Source organism: Poeciliopsis prolifica, unplaced genomic scaffold (assembly GCF_027474105.1).
Source record: "Poeciliopsis prolifica strain line A6 unplaced genomic scaffold, Auburn_PproV2 SCAFFOLD096, whole genome shotgun sequence".
NCBI classification, from domain to species: domain Eukaryota; kingdom Metazoa; phylum Chordata; class Actinopteri; order Cyprinodontiformes; family Poeciliidae; genus Poeciliopsis; species Poeciliopsis prolifica.
Genome location: NW_026562471.1, coordinates 338,876 through 359,139, shown reverse-complemented (window position 1 = coordinate 359,139; position 20,264 = coordinate 338,876). Strand labels below are relative to the sequence as shown.

Here is a 20,264-nt window from a genome sequence, read left to right as displayed (position 1 = left end):
CCTTTATTTTTTACATTATTTACAGAGTTTATTTGCAGATTAATAATTGATTTTATTTTTTGTTTCATTTTCTTATTTTTTATTTTTGTAAGCCAGACAGGAAGAGGTGGGTCAGTCCATGTTCTATAAATGTAGGGGCCTGGTAAAGGACCAGCAGCCATTTGGGTTTGGGGTCTTGGTTTTTACCAGTGCAAGAGAGGTCATGAGAACAAAGAAAAATTTGATAATTGTAATTGCTTGCATAACAAGAAAAAAAAAAGAAAAGCAACCAAGACAAGTTTGGACCTTAAACTTCTTTTGCCTGCATCAAGAATCTTGACCCCAGTGCCTCATAGTGGCTGATGGAACTTTTTATTGGATGTTTGGTTTAACAAACAATCACCACTACAAATTGGAGTCCACATAAGAGTGTACTGTATTTATTTATTTTTTAAAAACGGAAAACTTCGAGTGTGATCAATCAAATCTCATTAGGAGTTTTTTTTTTTTTTTGCCTGGTTAAAAAAAATGCATATGAAAACTCGTATGCAAACACACACTATCTGCATTACTTCAATAGCAGCAGTCTGGCTTTAAAACAGTTTATTTGTAAATGTATCCATTCAAAAGAACTCTGCTTGCTTAGGGACAAACTGTTGAACTTTAAGTCTTTTAGTCCAAATAGTTCTTCAATCCATCCAGTTTACAGAACAGTTCTGCAGTTTGCAGCACTAGAACGCTTGGTAAGCATTGATTGGAATAATGCAGCTATGCTGATTCAATTTTGATAAACATTTTGGAGTGCCAGTCTGCGTCTACTGCAATGTCCCATCAAGGTTCAAGAGGCGCAACAGACCCCACATGATGCATTATTGTCATCATGTGGGGACAATGCAAAGCAAATTAATCTAGTTTTTCCCCAACAGGTACAATATTGCTGTTTCTGCTGCTGTCTGTGCTGGAAGGCTGAGTTGATCTGAGACTGGAGTTTTTAAACAGACCAGAGGAGAGAAGCTCGCTGGTTATCAAGTACATTCACTGGCCATTTTATTAAGTACACGTGCCCAACGGCTCATTAATGCAAATGTTGAATCAACCAATCAGCAGCTCCATATATTTAGGCATGTAGACAAAATGATCTGCTGCAGTTCAAACTGAGCATCAGAACGAGGAAGAAAGGTGACTTCAGTGACTTTGAACGTGGCGTGGTTGTTGGTGCCAGATGGGCTGATCTGAGTATTTCAGAAACTACTGATCTAGTGGGATTTTCACACAAAACCATCTCTAGTGTTTACAGAGAATGGTTAGAAAAAGAGAAAATATCCAGTGAGTAGCAATTCTGTGGGCGCAAATGCCTTGTTGATGCCAGAAGTCAGCACATTGACCCTTGAGGCGGATGGGCTACAGCAGCAGAAGACCACACCAGGTGTCACTACTGTCAGCTGAACACAGAAAACTGAGGCTACAATTGACACAGGCTCACCAAAATTGGACGATAGAGGATTGGAAAAATGTTGCCTGTTCTGATGAGTCTTGATTTCTGCTGTGACCTTCAGATGGTGGGGTCAGAATTTGGCATCAACAACATGAAAGCATGGACCCATCCTGCTTTGTATCAACAGTTCAGGGTTCTGGTGGTTCAGTGGTGTGGGGGATATTTTCCTGGCACATTTTGGGTCCATTAGTACCAATTGAGCATCATGTCAACACCACAGCCAATCCAAGTAATCATCTCAGACTGATCTCTTGAATCCAACAATGAGTTCACTGAACTAAAAGCAGAATATAAAGGCATTGAGATGATGTGGACATTCAATTAATGCGTCACCTCAAAGTTCTTTCATGGCTGTAAAGTAGCAATGGTGCCTGATTCGGAAGAGGAAAAGGTAGAAAAGGTTTTTATAGATCGCCTTAGCCAATAAATCATAAAGTAAAAGTATTCCTCTGTGATTTGTTGTCCAAGTCATTAAAACAGCCTGAATGTGTCACAAGAGTCAGAAGAGCAGCTGTTAACGAATGTGATCAGTTTAACTCTGGCTGCTGGTTAATTAATCCATAGAACAGAGAGGGTTTGTTCAGGTGTGTCTTCTCAAATCCACAATCTCTGGCAAAAAATTGTATTTCAAATATACTATGATTTTATTACAAAATAATACACTTTCATCACAATCCCCTATTCTGATAAGAATATGTAGCATTTTATATCAATCACATGACATTTATTTTCTTGCCCTGTGGTTTCATTCAGCAGAGCCGTCCACAGCAGGGCTGCTGGACGCTTCCTTTGGTCTTTTTCTTCTTAGAAAAATGTTGCATTTCTTGCGAGCTACGCTAGCTTGAGGAGCAAAGCAGCTTGATGAATTTCACTGGCAACCAGTCAGAAAAAAGTTGTTCAATCTGTCGCTAGTTTGTTTCTTAATTACAAATAGAAAAATGTCAGTTTAGAACAATGTTGTTTCTCTCTTCCTCACCACAGGAAGAGAGAGCCATTCTTTCCCCTCCAATCATCCACACATTAGGCAACACCCCTGAGTGCGTTTTGGCTCTCACCACTTTCTTGAGTTTTTCATAATTTGTCCAATTTTGATGCTTTCAGAGAGGGCTCAGTTACACTTTAAAGACATAGAAATACAGTTCCCTTAAAAATGGGGACAAAATATTTGAAGGTTTCTCAGAAAATTAAATAAACTCCATTAATGCATTTCAAGATGAGAATCAGATCTGTTGCTCATGTTGCATCAAACTCCGCCTCCCAACAACTCTGCTACAGCTGTTCGTCCACTGAAGATGACATCATTCACAGACACACCATCATATGCTGAGCCAATCAGAGACAGCAGTAGGTTATTGTTCTTTATGAAGGTTCGCATGGTGTCTGAAAAAAACAAAAACAGTCTTAATAATTTTTCCTGATGCCATGAATATTTTATGCTTCATGTAAAACACAAATCAACACTCACCTACTCTCTGAAAGTGTCCAAGGTGATACTGAGGTATACAATCCTGAGAAGGTAAACAGCAATGAAGCCATCAGCAGTCAGTGCTAACTGGGTCTGAACTAGAGTGAGTGAAGCTGCTGTACCCTGTGAAGAGCCACATGACTCCAGCTGGGGGCCACAAGGTGTCCCAAGTGGCAGCGCACTGCCTCGGTGGCCCTCGCTAAGAGGCTGTCTGCTGAGACAGCCTGGGGGGCCCCAAACACATTCTGGAACCAGGCACCTCCCATCATGACCTAGGAGACATGATGAGAATACCAGAGTTCAACCCACCAGCACTGCATCTGTTACAAGATTTCACACGTGATACATACAGAGTCCTCCATAAGTATTTACACCCCTGGAACTTTCATGGCACTTTACAACCACGAGCTGATTTAATAAGGAAATCCTTTGGCAAATGAGAGAATCTTGCATTAAAATCCCTTCAGCCAGAGGCCATATTCAGATGGAAACTAGGGTGTGTATATCGCACTGAACACACACACACACACATATATGTTCAGTGTGTCCCATGGCCCATTGCAGATTGTCACAACATGATCAGAGAGTTCACTGTCCTTATTAAAATACCAGTCACATATTTTCCAAGTAGACAAAGAAATTACAGATTTATAGTAAAATATAGCACTGTAAGCATGTATGTATGTGTGTGTGAGTACCGTCAGCCTTGTTGTCTGTCCAGTCTGTCTGTTGTGCTGAGGAAAGGGAACAGAATCATAGACTATCCCGAGTAAACCTGGGTCTTCCCATGAAGGAACAAGGTGGCCAAAACCCTGACAACAACACAAACAGAAAATAGTGCCAGGGTGTTTAGAAAAGTGAGTAAAGTTCAAAATTCTTATAATGGCTACAATTTCTTTACACATGCACTGACAGTATGCCACATTCTGTTTCAAATCGAAACATGAAGAAAAAAATATATACTATATGTGTTTCTTCAAAAAATTAGGAAAATAAAGTATGTTGAAACAGCAGTGTCCTTGAAAACAAACTGATGAATGCATCATGTGAATCAGCATTTTCCATTGCACTGTCTTTAAGAACTGAACAGATTTGTATTGCACAAAGTTGGCTAATTTCTAACACCTATGAAGAGGTATTACAGTCCAAGAAGACTAGACAACATTTCCTTGTTTTTGTTCTTATAGAATCTTGAATGTCATTCAAGTTTCATTGGGCTAAAACCCATATTGGGCTGTCACATCATAATCTCGCCACAAGCTTGGTGTGAGATTGATGTCCTTTTTACTAATTGGTGTGTTTGAGGTCTCCATCTTGCCCAGAATAGCCATTTGAAGACCATTCCTCTTCAGAATTGGAAACACTGAAGGCTCAAGGATCCAACTGATCATAAACTCAAAACCATTGTATGAGGAACATCCCATTTTATGATGCATTATCCACCAGGCTTCCCACTGCACTGTGGCCTGAATTCAGCTGTTGGCTCTGTTGATTTCTAACTGTGGCCAGCCACAGCAACACTTCCTCGGCATGCTCTCAGGTACCACAGAAGTCAATCACCCATTCATTCAGGCCTGTGTGTGACAGACTAAACATACAGCACAGTAGGGGTCTGGAGGACCTTACCGTTACTGGGAGGATGAAGCCCTCATACTCCAGACTGGCCACAGCCACAGTCACTGTTGAGATGTCCTGCAGCTGCTGGACAAGATCCTGGCAGGAGGGGGGCAGGATGCAGGACAGGGCTGGAGGGAGCAGGGCGGTTCAAGAGAACAATTTACAGTTTCTTAAATGTGTACAACCACTTAAAGTGCAAGATGCTTACAATTTCTGATCAAAATTACTGATAACATTCAACTCCACTGAATGTTCCATGTTGTTCATACAGAAGGTGAGTTTATCAATGACCCCTTCAGGTATAACTGACACAAGTCCCCACTTGCCTTTAGCTGGTAGAGCAGACATGATGTGATCAGCTGATATTACACCATCTTCCATATGGACCTACACACAAAATGTTTAATGGACAAAGTGATAGATGTAGAAACAGCACTTCAATCCTTGATCTTCTCAAAATGTGCCTTTTATTGAACAGGACACTTCAAGTCATGTGGAGTTGATTAGGCTTGACTACTGCAAGAAACATGTCCAGATTATAAGCAGGATTATATATTTACTGTCTGAATCAGAGCTTTAATGTGGACTCAGTCTGCATGGTAGTGATTGGTCTGGCAACACCGATGCGTCGGCGCATGCGTCAAGCCCTTAGACAAAACCCCGTGTCGGTGCGCGTATTGCTTTCAGCAAGTCAAGCGACCGATACAGAAACTGTTTCAAAATGACACGGGCACACCAAACTGTGTTTATAAGGAAGCAAATCTGTCAATGCAATGCTTTTACCAAAAGAATTCTTGACCTTTTACGGTAAAGTGTCAACTATGTATCCTCAAGGCAAACGAAAGATTTTGTAGTTTGGGACCATTTTGGTCTTACATCAGAAAATAAGGTGTTGGTTCTCACTTCTTTGTTGTTTCATCCGGTTCTTTTCAGTTTCTACTTGATCTATCTGAATCCAACTTCATCTGAAATTGACTCTTAGTTTACATTCATATGATGTTGTGCAGGGTAAGTGTTGCATATGTCATTCCAAGCATGTTCACTTAAATGTTCACTTTATGGTCCATGTTCACATTATTTATTGACTGTATCTAAGAATATCAAATATATATTTTAATTTAACTGAAGATATGACATAATACAATATAACATACAATAAATACAGTGACTTAAATCATATTGTATAGACTAGGTCATCAAATCTGTTTGTCAACTACGTTGCCTGTGGGGATTTTTAGGATCCAGCAGGTGTCAGTATTCAGTATCAATACAGTTTTGCTATGGGTCGAAACGCTTCATGATGCCTCATTTACCCATCACTACTGCGTTGTTACTGTCCTGCTGCACCATGGTGGTGGTGACGGTGGAAGGATTTTGTCCCTCAATCTTACCACCGATTCTCGCTTTGTCTGTTGTGTCCCAGACAAAGATGTTGATTCAACGTTGAATTATGGTCAAAAAGGTTGAAATTATGGAGAAGGTCGACGATTAACGGTGGATCAACCGTCAAACCATCATCCAATTCTAGCCAATTAACTAATGTTGTAAAGATGTCATAGAATCAATGTCTTATGGGCGAATTCTAATGATTGAAAAGACGACAACAAGTCCAGTGTTTTTCAACCCTGGTCTTCAAGGCACACTGCCCTGCAAGTGCTTCAGCACCCATGACTTCTACCAGCCACCAGTAGTGGCTGAATTGCAATCAAGCCAAACCTGATTGTTATATGCTCAGGCAAATAATGGGGTGTGTTGAAGCAGAGGAACATCTGAAACAGGCAGGTCAGTGGAACTTGAGAACCAGAGTCAGGAAAAACTGCTAATCAATATTAAGTCTGCTGTTTGCCATATTCCTCATTGAGCTCTGGGTGGGAAGTTTTGATTAAAACCAGGGTTTATCACATCTTAAATTAAGCACTATATGTTGAGGACAGAGGGTTGTGATTCCTTTCTGTACATTTTCTTACCTATCTGTAAATATTATTACTGACTGACTGCATAATGTGTTGACACAAAAACATCAACAAGTCACTCCAAGCAGTGGCGCGGCCCACCTCCCCTTTTTACCCCAGTGGTTTGACCCAACCACACAGCCCCTTTGCTGCTGGCTTGTCTGCAACCTGATTCTGAATTGAATTCTACTCTGAGAACTTTGATAGAATATTTTGTGATATTACTTTTGTCTCAACTGTGTTTATTGAAAATAATTGCATTGTTTTGTGCCTATGCTGCAGCTTCACAGGTAAATGTGATTATATGTCAACTAACATTAAGTTAGATATTCATGAATATTCCTTGGCATGTCCTTATAAATTTAACTGAGTGTACAAATGGGGCGTACGGTTTGTGTGTATGTTCTCATACCTATAACCAGTACAATATTTAATATTTCAATGAGTTTCAAATCTTTCTCACCGCACCTTCCTCACTCTTATTTTTGTGTTTTCAGCTGCTGCTCAGCAGCAGTTTGTCCCAACACAGACTGACAAACACTTCAGCAAAACTGTAAAGAAGTGGCTTCATTATGTATCAGAGTGGGAGGGAGGCATCAAGGAACCAACAGTATGTGCTGGGTTATCCCAACACATACTGTTTTTCTGGTTCATACAGTACAAGGCTTATCCTCCTGGACGCTCTTCTTCCTGTTGTTCTGACAGTTACAAAGGAATCAAATATGTTTACAGATCTATGCCTGTTTTCCTAAATGAAAAGTAATATTAATGCCATATTGTCATTTTTAAATTTGTGTACACACATTGGAAATATGGTAACTTTAAACATCATGACATCCATCATCTACAAACAAAATTGTGTGTTTAACTGCAGTGAAGAAACTTTTAATGGTATGTTATGATGTAGACCAGAGGTGGTCCCCAAGGACCGGCATCCTGCATGTTTTAGTTCTTGCCCTGGTTTAACACACCTGATCAAATGATGGCTCATTAGAGGCCTAAGATGAACACTGACATGCTGAAAAGGATGTTGGTACCACCAGGGATGCCAGGGTGCAGGATACTGGACCCACTTTGGGCACCCCTGATGTAAACCTATCAGACCAAAAAATGTATGTGAATCAATATTGATTCAACAACTTTGATACAAAATCAGCAGAGAAGTGCATGTAAATCTAAATGTAGATGATGGTTGAATCAACATTGATATAGTGTCAATTATGGTTGAAACCCTAATGTGGATTCGACATGCAAGTCACCAACCACTTTTAATATTGTTTCAATGTCAGGCCTCAACATGGATTCAATATTTCTACATAACCATATTTCAACTTTGATTCACTCATATTTTGCTGTCTGGGTCTTCACCTGCCTTTCCTGCTGGTGGGAGACAACAGGTGGCGCTGTTGCATGGCAGTTTCGCTTCTGTCAAACTGTCCCAGAACAGCTGTGGCTAAAATCCAGTAATTCACCACCATCAGCACGTGAATGTGTGTATGAATAACTGAATGTAGTGTGACATGTTTTGGAGTTGTCTGGACTTGATAGAGACCTGTACAAGTTCAGACCATTTACAGGTCAGTCCAGGTCATTTCTTTACCAGGTCATTTCTTTACCAGGTCATTTCTTTACCAGGTCATTTCTTTACCATTTCGCTACAGGGCTTAACTTCTAAGTACATTGTCAAACCATCAATGCAAAGTAATACAGATGATAGAATCTTATGCTTACAATGCCACATTCAGGTTGAGTTTTTATGATATTCTTACAAACCTTCCATCCAGATGTTGTGGGAATTATTTGTTTTACAGCTGCATCCCTGTGCAGCTCCACCTTGCCGCTCTGTTGGAGGAACTCAGTGATGGACTCTGGCAAGGTTTCCACTCCCCTCTTTAGAGACCACTGAGCCCAGGCCTCTCTCTTCGCTCTCTGAGCCAGATGTCCCGGAGTAATCGCAGGTGCTGAACCTGGGGGATTCCAAACATATCATTTTATTATAATTAAACTATGAAGATCATTGATAGGAGAGCAGAAAAAAGACTATTTTTCAAATTAGCATCACACATCTACACATCACATGCCACAAAACATACAGCTCATGTCAAGTTTACCATACCACGTAATTTTACTGAACATACAATTTTACATATTCAGAATCTGGTTGCACCATCAGTCTGACTTATGGTGTTGAAAACTGACAACATATAGTCATCATCTGCCACAAAGAAAAGTGGCCAAACTCTACAAAATGGACTTCCCTCAACAAGCAAATCTGAGCAAAAGATAATGACATTTTTATCCACTAGCCTAAAAAAAAAAAAAGATTTTCTAAAACTGAAAAGGATTATGTTTTTATGGCTGTGAAGCCACTACTGTTCGTCTGATTAGAAGCAACCTAGAACTCCACTAAATTTGGGGAGATATAGCATCCAAAAAGTATTATTAAGATATGCCTGAAACCTGAAGGGAAAAGGAAATGAGGTGTGTGCTTTACCTGAGCCCAGCAGGAAGCCCAGAGTCAGGGAACCTCTCTGCTGCTCAGCCATGTGGAGCGAAGGGAAGCAGGAGCGCACACTCAGCTTCTTACAGTCCCCCGCAAACACACCCCGACACAAACTGTCCACAGCGAGGTCTGCCAACTAAACACAGAGGAAAACAACTCAATAGCACAAATAGATTGAATTGATTTGATTAGATCGAAGCATGCTGTTTTTTATTCTCCATTATAAATACATAAACTGATGGAATTAGTCATCAAATTTTGTAAAAACAGAAAATCAAAAGCAGTCTTATGGCAATGTACCAAACAGAAAGTTGGCAATTTTTATATTTTTGCACTATGTTGTGCTTCAATGAACATCTCTGGCAAATTTGAAGATCCATCCATCCATCGTCTGCCGCTTATCCGGCAGCTTAAGAAGGGAGGCCCAGACTTTCCTCTTCCTAGCCACTTCTTCCAGCTCCTCCAAGGGAATCCCAAGGCATTCCCAGGCCAGACATAGTCCCTCCAGCGTGTCCTGGGTCTTCCTCAGAGGCATCCAGGTGGCATCCTCACCAGACGCTCGAGCCACCTCAACTGGCTCCTCCTGATGTGGAGGAGCAGTGGCCATGGCCTCGGATTTGGAGGCACTGATCCTCATCCCGGCCGCTTCACACTCGGGCTGCGAACCGCTCCAGCGTCCTGACGAAGCTAATAGGACCACATCGTCCGCAAAAAGCAAAGATTCGATCCCAAGGCCACCAAATCGGATCTCCTCAACACCTTGGGTGCACCTAGAAATTCTGTTTATAAAAGAAATGAACAGAATCTGTGACAAAGGGCAGCCCTGGCGGAGTCCAACTCCCACCGGAAACGAGCCCAACTTATTGCCGGCAATGCTGACCAGACTCCTACACCGGTCGTACAGAGACCTGACAGCCCGTATCAAAGGGCCCGGTACCCCATACTCCCAGAGAACTCCCTGAGGGACAAACACCTTCTCCAAGTCCACAAAACACATGTCGACTACCACTGAGGAGATTTTTAACCACCTCGGCGACCTCTTCCCCAAAGATTAGAGAGCCCGACCCAGAGTCCCTGGGCTCAGCTTCCTCAATGAGTCCAGGGCTCATTAAGGATTCTGGTTTCAAGGCGATTCTGGTTCACCATCTGGCGTCTCAGGAGAGGGAAGCAGTGCAGCACCAACACTGTTTATGTTGGTGCTGCACAGTTAGTGCAACACCAACTAACGATCCTCTGAGCTGCTTTAATGGCGGTAAAAGCAGCTCAGAGGATCATTGGCTGTCCTCGCTCTTCTCTGGTTGAGGTCTGCAGGATGCCCACCGTTCCACAACGTCCCGAGAGTTGAAGTCACGACTCACTCGGGACGTTGTGGAACATTGGGCATAATACTTCAAAGACCTCCTCAACCCCACCAACCTTAAAGCACATTTTCAATAATATATGGTGCAAGAGTGACAGTTGTCTTGTTCTACTTAAGAATTATGGAATTAAAAATACAACTAAAACCCGTTAGGAGCCACCAAAAAGCCTCCTGGACCCCAAAGCTTTACAGGAAGTCATCCATTTGGTGGCATGTTTAATGGTGGATCTCTTTCAGGCCCTCTCATAACGGTTTGTGGTCTATATTTAAGAGTGGTCAGACAGGAAAGTGGGTAATGAGAGGAGCGCTAGACATGCAACAAAGATCATCAAACCAGGTTTCGAACCTGCGACAGCCACGTCAAGGACTAAGGTCTCCATATACGAGTTGTGTTCTACTCCACCACAGCACCCCTAAGTATTCCATTTTTGATTGTACTTCTCACAGACCTTCCCCACTGAACAGGAAATCAGTGAAACATCAACAAACAAGATTTGATTTCTGTTTGATAACTGAATGTGCATCTACTTCCAGCCAAGCAGTGAACATCTTGGGGAGGCGGAGCCAGCAACCCACAGGTTCTGAGGGACGCCCAATTCTGCTTGTTGCTGAGGCATAAACAATGAAAGCGCTGTGATGGCCTATTATAACTGAAAATATATTTTTTTGTTAAATAAAATGTGTTTTGGGGGGGCCTAGACATTGTCATTGTGGACTTCAGGAAGCTCAGCACCGACCCAGCTCCTCTCTACATTGACGCTGAGTGTGGAGAGGGTCCACACCTTCAGGTTTCTTGCCGTCCTCATCTCTGCTGACCTCTCCTGGACTGATAACATCCCAGCAGTCATCAAGAAGGCCCAGCAGCTGAGAGTACTCAGAAAGCACAAACTAAACTCCAACCTGCTGTTGACCTTTTACCGCTCATCCATCCAGATTCTGCAGCTGCCATACTGACATACTGCATCACAGTATGGTGATCCTGAACACAGAGATGAGGCTGCAGAGGGTCGTAAAAGCAGCTCAGAGGATCGCTGGCTGTCCTCACAACTTTGGACTTATAGACCTCATTTGGAATCAGTATTATCTTAAGGCATTTGAGATCTAAAGTTATCAAATGCTTTTTGCTTCATCAAACCATGTGATCATGACCTCAAACCTCAAAGTCTGATTGCTCTCCATAAAAGATGAGGGTGCAATAACTCCCACAAGGTCAGAGCTGGACCAAACTTTACAAGTTTTTGTTGTGAACAAGAAACCATTCTGGAGAAACTGAAAATGTTGTCTAATAAAATAACATTAGGTTTAGTTCTTATAAAAGAGCAATATTAATGATTGATGCAGCAACAGAAAAGTAGTTGTGAGCCCCTTACCTCCTTTCCAAGCCTCCTGGAGACAAATGAATGAATGGACTCATCCTCTTCTCTTCCTTTCTTTACCAAGAGCTCAGTGAGGAGACTGAACAGAAGGGGCCGGGAGAATGGAGCGACTGTTTTCAAAATTCCACTGTAACAAAGAGCAAGGAGGGAGAGTGAACGTGATTGAAGAGCCACTAACACAAAGAATGTTAGAGATGAAAGACTGTGATTGAGATTTCACATAACTGTTTTTTATGTTTTTTTCAGAACGGTGATCTGCCAGGGTGTACCCTGCCTCTCACCCAATGACTGCTGGCGAAAGGTGCCAGCTTTCCATGACCCAGAATTGATAAGCAGCTGTAGATGGGCGGATGCTGTTTAAAGCTTTAGTGTTGTGATATCACAAACTGCAGAACATACCTCTTACACCCGTAAACTGAACTCCAAATATCAAAATAGTTTGGATCTTGGTGAGCTTGATGCTAATCAGTTGCAACAATCATATCAATGCTGTCTGAAAAGTCTTATCTGTTGGTTGTCTGACACAGAATCTTTGCTCTTGTGTTCCCAGAATCATCTGAACTGCAGTGAATGTATAGCTTAACAAAAAAATTCTTGATCTTTTTTTCTTCCTCTGGAAAATCTCCAAGGTGATATCTTGGCTCCTAATCTCTTTACCTTATTCCAGAAGGCAACTTGTGGAGCTGGCCATTGACATACAGAAAGCGGTTCTTAGAGGCAACATGATTGTAGGAAACTGGAAGAATATCTCCCTCCAGACCCAGATCGTCCACCTGCAAATACAAACATCAAATTCATGCTGAAATTAATCAAGTTCTCAGAGTTTAATTAATGATTGTTGACATCTATACTCATTCTTTAAGTCTCTTGTTCCCTTAATTCCAGTTACAAAGACTGAGTAAAAAATGGTGAAGTCCTTGTAGAATACTTACTGCTAATGGTGGGGAAAGAAATCGCCACAGTGACAAGAAGGATCTTTAAATCAGTTTCTCTGTGTTCCTGTGCACTGAATCTCACAGATATGAGAGGATTTTCTCTGAATAGGAAAACAGGCCAGGACAGATACACTCTCATGCCAAAGGACCATCAACCCATCTTATGACACAGTTACTAGTCTACAGGCTGTTTGGTCTATAGTAGATCCTTATTTCTCATGATGAAAATCTTTTAGCATTTCTACATCAAATCTAAAACAATTAATGTTCCTAAAGTTTAATCAGTGGGCTCTCAAATCCATATTAAGTCCACTGTAGCAATAAAATGTTTCTATTAGTTTGAGGAAAATGTTCAAAACAGCAGCACGTAGGTGTTACAAACCATATTGAGTGTGTTGGTTCCCACTGCCCCAGCAGGTCGAATCCCCCTCGGTCCCAGTTCAAACACGGCCCCATCGGGCCGCCTCAGTGACCACAGCCAACCACCAAAACGACTGCTGGACTCCAGAACGATTACCTGTTGATTGATGTCAAGTAAATGCATCATAGGCTTCATTCATTTTTCTTCAAAGCTGTCCTAAAATTGCGCTTGAACTTATATGAGTAGAATATTGATGAACACTAATAGTGAACAACTGGACATTCAAAACTAAATTAGAGAACAAACAATGCTTTACATCTGTAGCTAAGGCAGCAGTTTCCTTTATTGACCATTCCTGACAGCCATTAACATAGCTGCCACATATTATTCCATTTTTCATAACTCAGGATGGGAATAAGGGGGGGAGTTAGGAAAATTTCAAGGGCCCTTGACCGACAGGGGGCCACACACACACACAAAATTGGGGTCCTGTCAATTACTTTTTTCTAAAATAGTTTTTAGCATTAAAAATTAAATGTTACCCCTTCCAACCCAAAAATCACACATCTATATTTGCTCTGAATTCCCCTGGATCTGCATGAAATGCTTTGTTCCTGCTTGATGCTTGACAGTGAGCAGCCAGTAGAAGACCAGAACCAACAACAGAAGAAGGCAGTATCCTCTCGGGAGGATTCAACCTGCACTTTCCGACTCTCCTTAAGGGCTCAAACAGCTGAGCGCAGTAACACACCAGTAGCCTTGCGTTGTTGTCGGAAGCATTAAAATGACCAAAATCCATTTGCTGTTTTATTCTAATATATATCAGAAATTGTTTCATGTATTTTGTTTTCTACTTTCAATAAAGCATATTATGCTGCTAAGAAAAAGAATAAAGTCAGGTTTTCAAAAAAATGAATAAATAAATAAAAAATAGAGAGATAAAAGATAAAAAGTCAAGAGTGTGAATTTGTAACCCACTTTTTCTCCAAGAGAGGTGAGTAGACTGTGAGATTATCAACCATTTAGCGCAGTTAGCTTAGCTACACAGTTTTACCTCAACTTGCACTTAAATGACAGATATCTGTTGCCACGTTCCTCCTGACCCGTCCTCTCCTAAGTGAAATTAAAGATGAAGTATGAAACTTTTATAAAATTTTTTTTTACATATTTGTTAAAACTGTCACTGTGTTGGGACAGTCTGGCATGAGAGATAATTTGTCAAAAATTATTTCCTCTACCTTCTGCCACTCCTATCTCCAAGCAGAGTCAGGAGGGTTTTAAGGGTAGTAAGAGTTCTGACCAAGGGTCAGTCACAATCTCATCCTTCGTCCCCTTCGCTCTGTGCTATGCTGCAGCTAGCACAGCCTGTTGTGAATGCTCAGTCTAGCTAGCGTAGCTACTGATGATGGCAGATAAACATTTTTCCTGTAATGATCATTCTCTCACTGCGAAATGTGCTAATGGTGAAACAACTGAAGTTGATTGACAGCACTAAGACCCTCCTCCTGGTTCTGATTGATTGTTTGTGGCAGGAACGTTGTACTACTTCAGCTAGCAATAGTAGATAAGGGAGCAGGTGGAGGACATTGATATTTTCACAGGTTATCTGTCTCAAAACAATCTTTCACAAGATGGTGACAGCTTTAACAAATACGGAGAAAACATATCTTTTATTATTAAAGTTATATACTGCAGCTTGAATAAAATGCAACAACACATGTCTTTTTTTTTAAAATCTGGATTGTTTAATGTATATTTTGCACATTGTCTGTAACTGTTGACAGTGACGAGAGACCTTTCAGTAAGATAAAACTAATAATAAAGAATTTAAGCAACCTATTTGCTGTATTGTATGCAGACTGTTGCATGTAAAATTCCCAAGCAGTAAATATTGTGTTAGTATCAGTATTGGACCAAAGAAAGCAAGGCAGTTTTGCAACTCCCTTTAAAATTGTGATGTTTTATCTTGGTCAGATACTCAAGAAACTGTAACAGTAGTGGCACAGGGAGAGGGTGGGAGGTGACGGGGGGCAATTACATTTTTTGTCATGGGGCCCATGATTCCTGGCGGCGCCCCTGTTCATAACTGTGGCAGTAATAATAATGCTTGGGAATGTCCTAGTAAGAGTTCCAACTGAATCTGATTGAGGGAGCTAAAGACCAGGTTGATGCCTCAGAGGCCTTCTAAACTCATCCCCAAAGATTTAACAAGTAGTGGAAACAAACAATTATTGGAAGGGATTTGATTAACAGAATGTCAAAAATAATTTTTCGAAATGATTGATAAAAAGTAAGGAATACTTTTGAAACATAATTTTTAAAATCAAATATTAAATTAAAGACAAGTCAAAGTTGATCATCTTGTGAGATGTTCCTCCCTCTAAGAGAAAGACCAACATGGTCATTGACTGACTGAAAATGTTAAAACTCAATGTGCCAGGGGTGTGAAGACTTTGTTTCTCATGACTACTGAAGGTTAAAAGTTCGTGCCACAAGAATTCTAAATATGGTTACATTTTCAACAAAATTAAATAGAAAATCATTTGCCAAATTTGACACAAGTTACATAAGTTGGATAAAGAAAGTCAAAATGGAAAAAGTGTAGATCAAAAAAACTAAAGAAAGACATCACACTAAGTATAGAACATCATTCCAGAGTTTATAGAAGAATTTTGGGCAGTAAGAACTGATAGAAGTTGGCCAGTAATTTATCACTGGCCAACTCTCTCAGGGTCTTTGGCTGTTTGTCTCTGTGTTCCTCTCTGACGGTCCCAGAGCGATGTCTGTGTTCACACTCTTTCTGTTCTGTCCTGAACTGGAACCTTGGACATGCTAACGAAGGCCGGTGAAGACTGAAACACCTTAGGGGAGCATTCCAGGAGAATTCTCTTCTGTTGACATGATTAACAGCTGAATCTTAAGTTTCGCACTGGTTATGTTTTTTGAAGAACGATGAACTTCAAATAGTTTCAATATGGCCTTATAACCAATCAGAAGCTGATGGGTAACAACAGTTGCTGTTGTCTTTTCAACCTGATTCCATGTTGAAGAAACTGCAACCCAGTGGCATTCAGAACGAGTAACCATCCTCACACTGGTTGATTAAAACTGAATTTGATTAGTGATCGCTTGGATGTGAATGTTTTGGTGTGTTACCTTGGCAACCTGGGGGTTCTTGCACAGGTAGAAAGAGGCAGCCAAACCCCCGATACCTCCTCCGAGAACTGCTACGGTTTTCATTGGCTGACTGAAAACACAACAACAACCAATAAAAACAGAACTGCAACACAAGAAGTACAGCAGGAGAGAGAATAGAATCTAGCTGATTGGTGTGGCAGGGTGTGTCTGTTTAAGAAGGCCTGGGGGCCATGATATGAAGATTATCATTGTTAGGTTATCTAGTTCCTGCAACCAACTGTCAGTCCTGCTGTCCACTTTTACAAAAATCAGCTGGATGCCATTTTGGAGCCGACGAGCTGAGAGCATTTCTGTTTTGATCAACAAACTGAGTTGCTCTTCCTCTTATAAACAAACATCTACCAAATTGAATACAATGCAATTCTCCAGTTGTTGGATCTATCACCTAACACTCTCACTGGACATTAATAAGGACACAGGGAGACAGTTACATTTTCTTATGTAATCTTTCAATTGAATGGAGAACTCTGCCCAGAGACATCCTGTTATCTCCGTCTCCAGACCAGTTCTAACATGCTTTTCTGCAACTGCGTATTTTATTAGATTGAGGCATCGGTTTTATTATTATTATCATTATTTATCTTATTTTATTTAAATCTGTTTAGCTTTTGTGTTCTCATTTGCATGTCTCTATAGATTTACACTATTGTGAATTGCCATATTTGTGTGTGCTTCTTTTGACAAATAAAGTATGGCTGTAATAATGTATTTGAATGATTTGATTACCTCCATTATTAAAAATTCTCAGGGCACATTATGAAGGTTTGTTAAACTACTAGTGCACCACCTTGGTGACTGATTATGTTGCGCATCGCTCTCCCTTCCGCCTCTGAGTTGTTGCTAAATGCCAGCAGCATAACATCTCGTTTTTAAGTTTTCACTGATTGATGATAATGTCCGACCAACAAGCATCCTTAAAATGACTGATGTGATTCCTGAAGTACAACACCCTCTCTCCTCCAGGAACTGCTGCCTGGTGGCTGGAGAAAAGCATTGGTCTCATGATAAAAAAACAAACAGAAACAGATTTTTCAAGAAAATCTTCTTTCTTTTAATTCCTCACAGAAGCACAAAAAGTAAAAAAATTCTCATGAGATGCAAGTAAACCATTTCAGGGCTGGGTAGGGCACAAACTTTAGATATCAAACTATTGGATAATAAAGGTAGCGGCGAGTCATTAAATGCTGCAGAATGCATCTGAAGTCATGAAGCTGGAGTTGGTTTCCAATTCTAGCTTCCGATTTGGGAAACGACAAAAGGGCGATTCCACCTAATTTTTCACTACCTTCCGCATCTTTAAACTGCAACACCAACTCTTCAAACCTGCACTGGATTATTATCTACTATCAGAAAATATAAAAGCATGCTTGGGATTCATGAAACTTTTTTCTGATTTGTTACAGTTCACTTCACTTAACAGACCGCTGCAGAAGATCTTTCCTTCCAACAGCCATCACCATCTACAATAACTCTTTGAAGAGTTCCACCAACATTTCATTTTCTGTTGGGAATAATAAAGTGGTTTTGAATTAAATCTGAATTTGAAAAAAAGACTGCATGGGACAAGTGTGAATAGTAATGTAAACTTTAGTGAAATTTCACAAATCCCAAGCATGATTCTAAATATTGAGCAGAATAATCTAGTCCAGGTTTGAAGAGTCTATGAGTTGGATTTCAGCAACTGGAGCAGCTCTAGCGTGATCCAAATGCAAAGATGTGGTCAAATAAACCTTTATTTAGGTTTCACAAATCAGATAAAGGTTCTACAAATCGCAGACATGGTTTCAAATATTCTGCTATTAGTTGAGAATAAGGTTTAAAGTGTCTAGGTGTTGTAGTTCTATGTCGTGTAGTCGAGCATCAAATCAGAGGCAAACTTCGTTTAAACTGAGTAACCTGTCAAACATATAAAGTTATATGTATAAGCCGTTCACAGCTTATTGTAATTATTTTAGTTGTCACGAGGCAAACAGCTACAAACACATTTCAGCTCTAATCCTTATATTAGCGCTGACAGAGAGAAGACACTGCGTTCCTGTAAATACCTTCAAACTCTCATACAGATAAACGTCACTGAATTACTGACTGCATCAGATATCGCTCAAATGTTGGCATCAGCTTGACACATATATATATATATATACACGCAGTCAATGTGTTACCTTTAAATGTTACAGCAGAGGTTCAGTCAGACTCACTCCGAGGACCGATTATACCACAGTCTTCTTCTTCTTCTTTTTCTTCCTCCTCCTCCTCCTCCTCCTCCTCCTCTTCTTCTTCTTCTTCTTCTTCTTTCTGATTTTTACTGGCGGGTGACATCTACCGTTAAGATGTATTATTGCCATCTACTATGCTGGAGCGTGGATCAGTTTTTCCCTTTTTCAACCTAATCTTAATTCTTATATATAGACCTGTTTCCTTTAAAAAATTAATCACTTCTTTATTTATTTTAACTAATCTTTATTCAATTTTAATGTATATTATATATATATATATATATATATATATATATATATATATATAGTACTTCCTAATTTCTTGTTTTAGCTTTTCTCTACTTACTCCATATTTTTCACAATGAATTATTACATGTTCTACTGTCTCCAGATCCATATCCATATCATGTTTAACTATCAAATGAAAAGTTTTATTTAATCATGTATGAGCACACAGTGATCTTGTCATTCCTACTGGTTCCTATTTGATTTCCTCCAATTTCTTCCCATATTTCCTACTTTCTTTTATGAAATAAATGACAACCTTTAGTTCTCCCCTCCCACAATTGTTGCCATTCAGATTTAGTTTTGCTCTTAATAATTGATTTTATTTCAGATTTGCTATTTCCATAATTCTACGTTTCCGATTTGGGAAACGACAAAAGGGCGATTCCACCTAATTTTTCACTACCTTCCGCATCTTTAAACTGCAACACCAACTCTTCAAACCTGCACTGGATTATTATCTACTATCAGAAAATGTAAAAGCATGCTTGGGATTCATGAAACTTTTTTTCTGATTTACCGCTTATTGTAATTAAAAAAATATGGCAAACTATTTAAATATTCCTGTTCCTTCAAAAGCTTTTAAAGACAATGGTCTGTCATTGTATGGCAAGTTATTATTTGAGCTTGTTATTCTTAGTATAATTTCATAAGTTTCACATATCAGCTTCATAGGACTTTCCATTTTTTCTATTTAAAATGGACATTAATGATGGTAATGAATCTGAACTATGAGAACTCTTTCAGTTTTATTTTGCTCTACCCACTGTAAGACCATCAGTATTACTAACATTTCCACCACATACAGAGTTAACTGGTCAGTTCTTCTTTGCTTCATAAATACCTCTAATTCAGGAATAGCATAATAAGCAATTCCTGTTTTACCTGAAACAAAATCTTTTGAACCATCTGTATATGTAATTGTAAAGGATTTATACATATTCTTAATTCTATCATTTATAAAATCTACCCAGTTATTACCTTTATTAGTCTATATTTCTTTATGAACCTCTAGGTCTACATTCACATATGGAAGCAACCAAACAGGTGCTATTGAATAAGGGACAGCAGCACAGTATCTCTTTCACTGTACAGTATCCCCATTTATCTGCTGCCCATGCAGAACAGTCTATTTTAGCTTTTCCACTCTCCCAACAAGATCTCAGGATTCTTAGTGCTGGATGGGTCTCCTCCTTATGTCCCTGCAAACTTACCCAATAATTCAGCATAATTTGCTTTTCGTCATAAATATAAAGGAATTTCCCCCATTTCCACCTGCACTGCCAAAGATGAAGAAGTCTTCAAAGCTCCACTGCATGATCTCAAAGCTTGATTCTGAATTACTTCTAATTTATTCATCACTGTTTTCACAGCCTGCCAATAAACTACACATCCATAATCCAACACTAATCTGATCAAGGCAACATAAATCTTTTTTCATTTTATTAGCGCCCCAATGTAATCCTGTAAAACACCTCATTATATTTATAACTTTTTTACATTTCCTTTCAATATACTTTAC

At 39.9% G+C, this 20,264-nt stretch overlaps 1 protein-coding gene across 2 annotated transcripts; it reads right to left on the bottom strand.

Annotated features, from left to right (window-relative positions):
- Positions 1-403: 403 nt before the first annotated feature.
- On the bottom strand, positions 404-18,489 carry ppox (protoporphyrinogen oxidase). 2 transcript variants are annotated; one of them, XM_055023144.1, is made up of 13 exons: positions 18,404-18,489; positions 16,200-16,290; positions 13,065-13,199; positions 12,405-12,520; positions 11,742-11,874; positions 9,003-9,147; positions 8,282-8,475; positions 4,883-4,943; positions 4,566-4,684; positions 3,638-3,751; positions 3,062-3,211; positions 2,940-2,982; positions 404-2,854 (listed from the first exon to the last, which is right to left on the bottom strand). In XM_055023144.1, the coding sequence occupies exons 2-13, from the start codon at positions 16,281-16,283 to the stop codon at positions 2,718-2,720; spliced, it is 1,431 nt and encodes a 476-aa protein (XP_054879119.1). In that variant the 5' UTR covers positions 16,284-16,290; positions 18,404-18,489; the 3' UTR covers positions 404-2,717. The 2 variants fall into 2 exon arrangements, with proteins under 2 accessions (XP_054879119.1, XP_054879120.1); XM_055023145.1 differs by having other exon boundaries at positions 2,728-2,854; positions 2,944-2,982.
- Positions 18,490-20,264: the final 1,775 nt, after the last annotated feature.

Coding starts and splice junctions, on each gene's coding strand:
- ppox (XM_055023144.1), bottom strand. CDS start 16,283: ATGAAAACCGTAGCAGTTCTCGGAGGAGGTATCGGGGGTTTGGCTGCC. Junction 13,200..16,199: donor AGAACCCCCAGGTTGCCAAG/GTAACACACCAA, acceptor ATCAATCAACAG/GTAATCGTTCTGGAGTCCAG. Junction 8,476..9,002: donor GGGCTTCCTGCTGGGCTCAG/GTAAAGCACACA, acceptor GGAATCCCCCAG/GTTCAGCACCTGCGATTACT.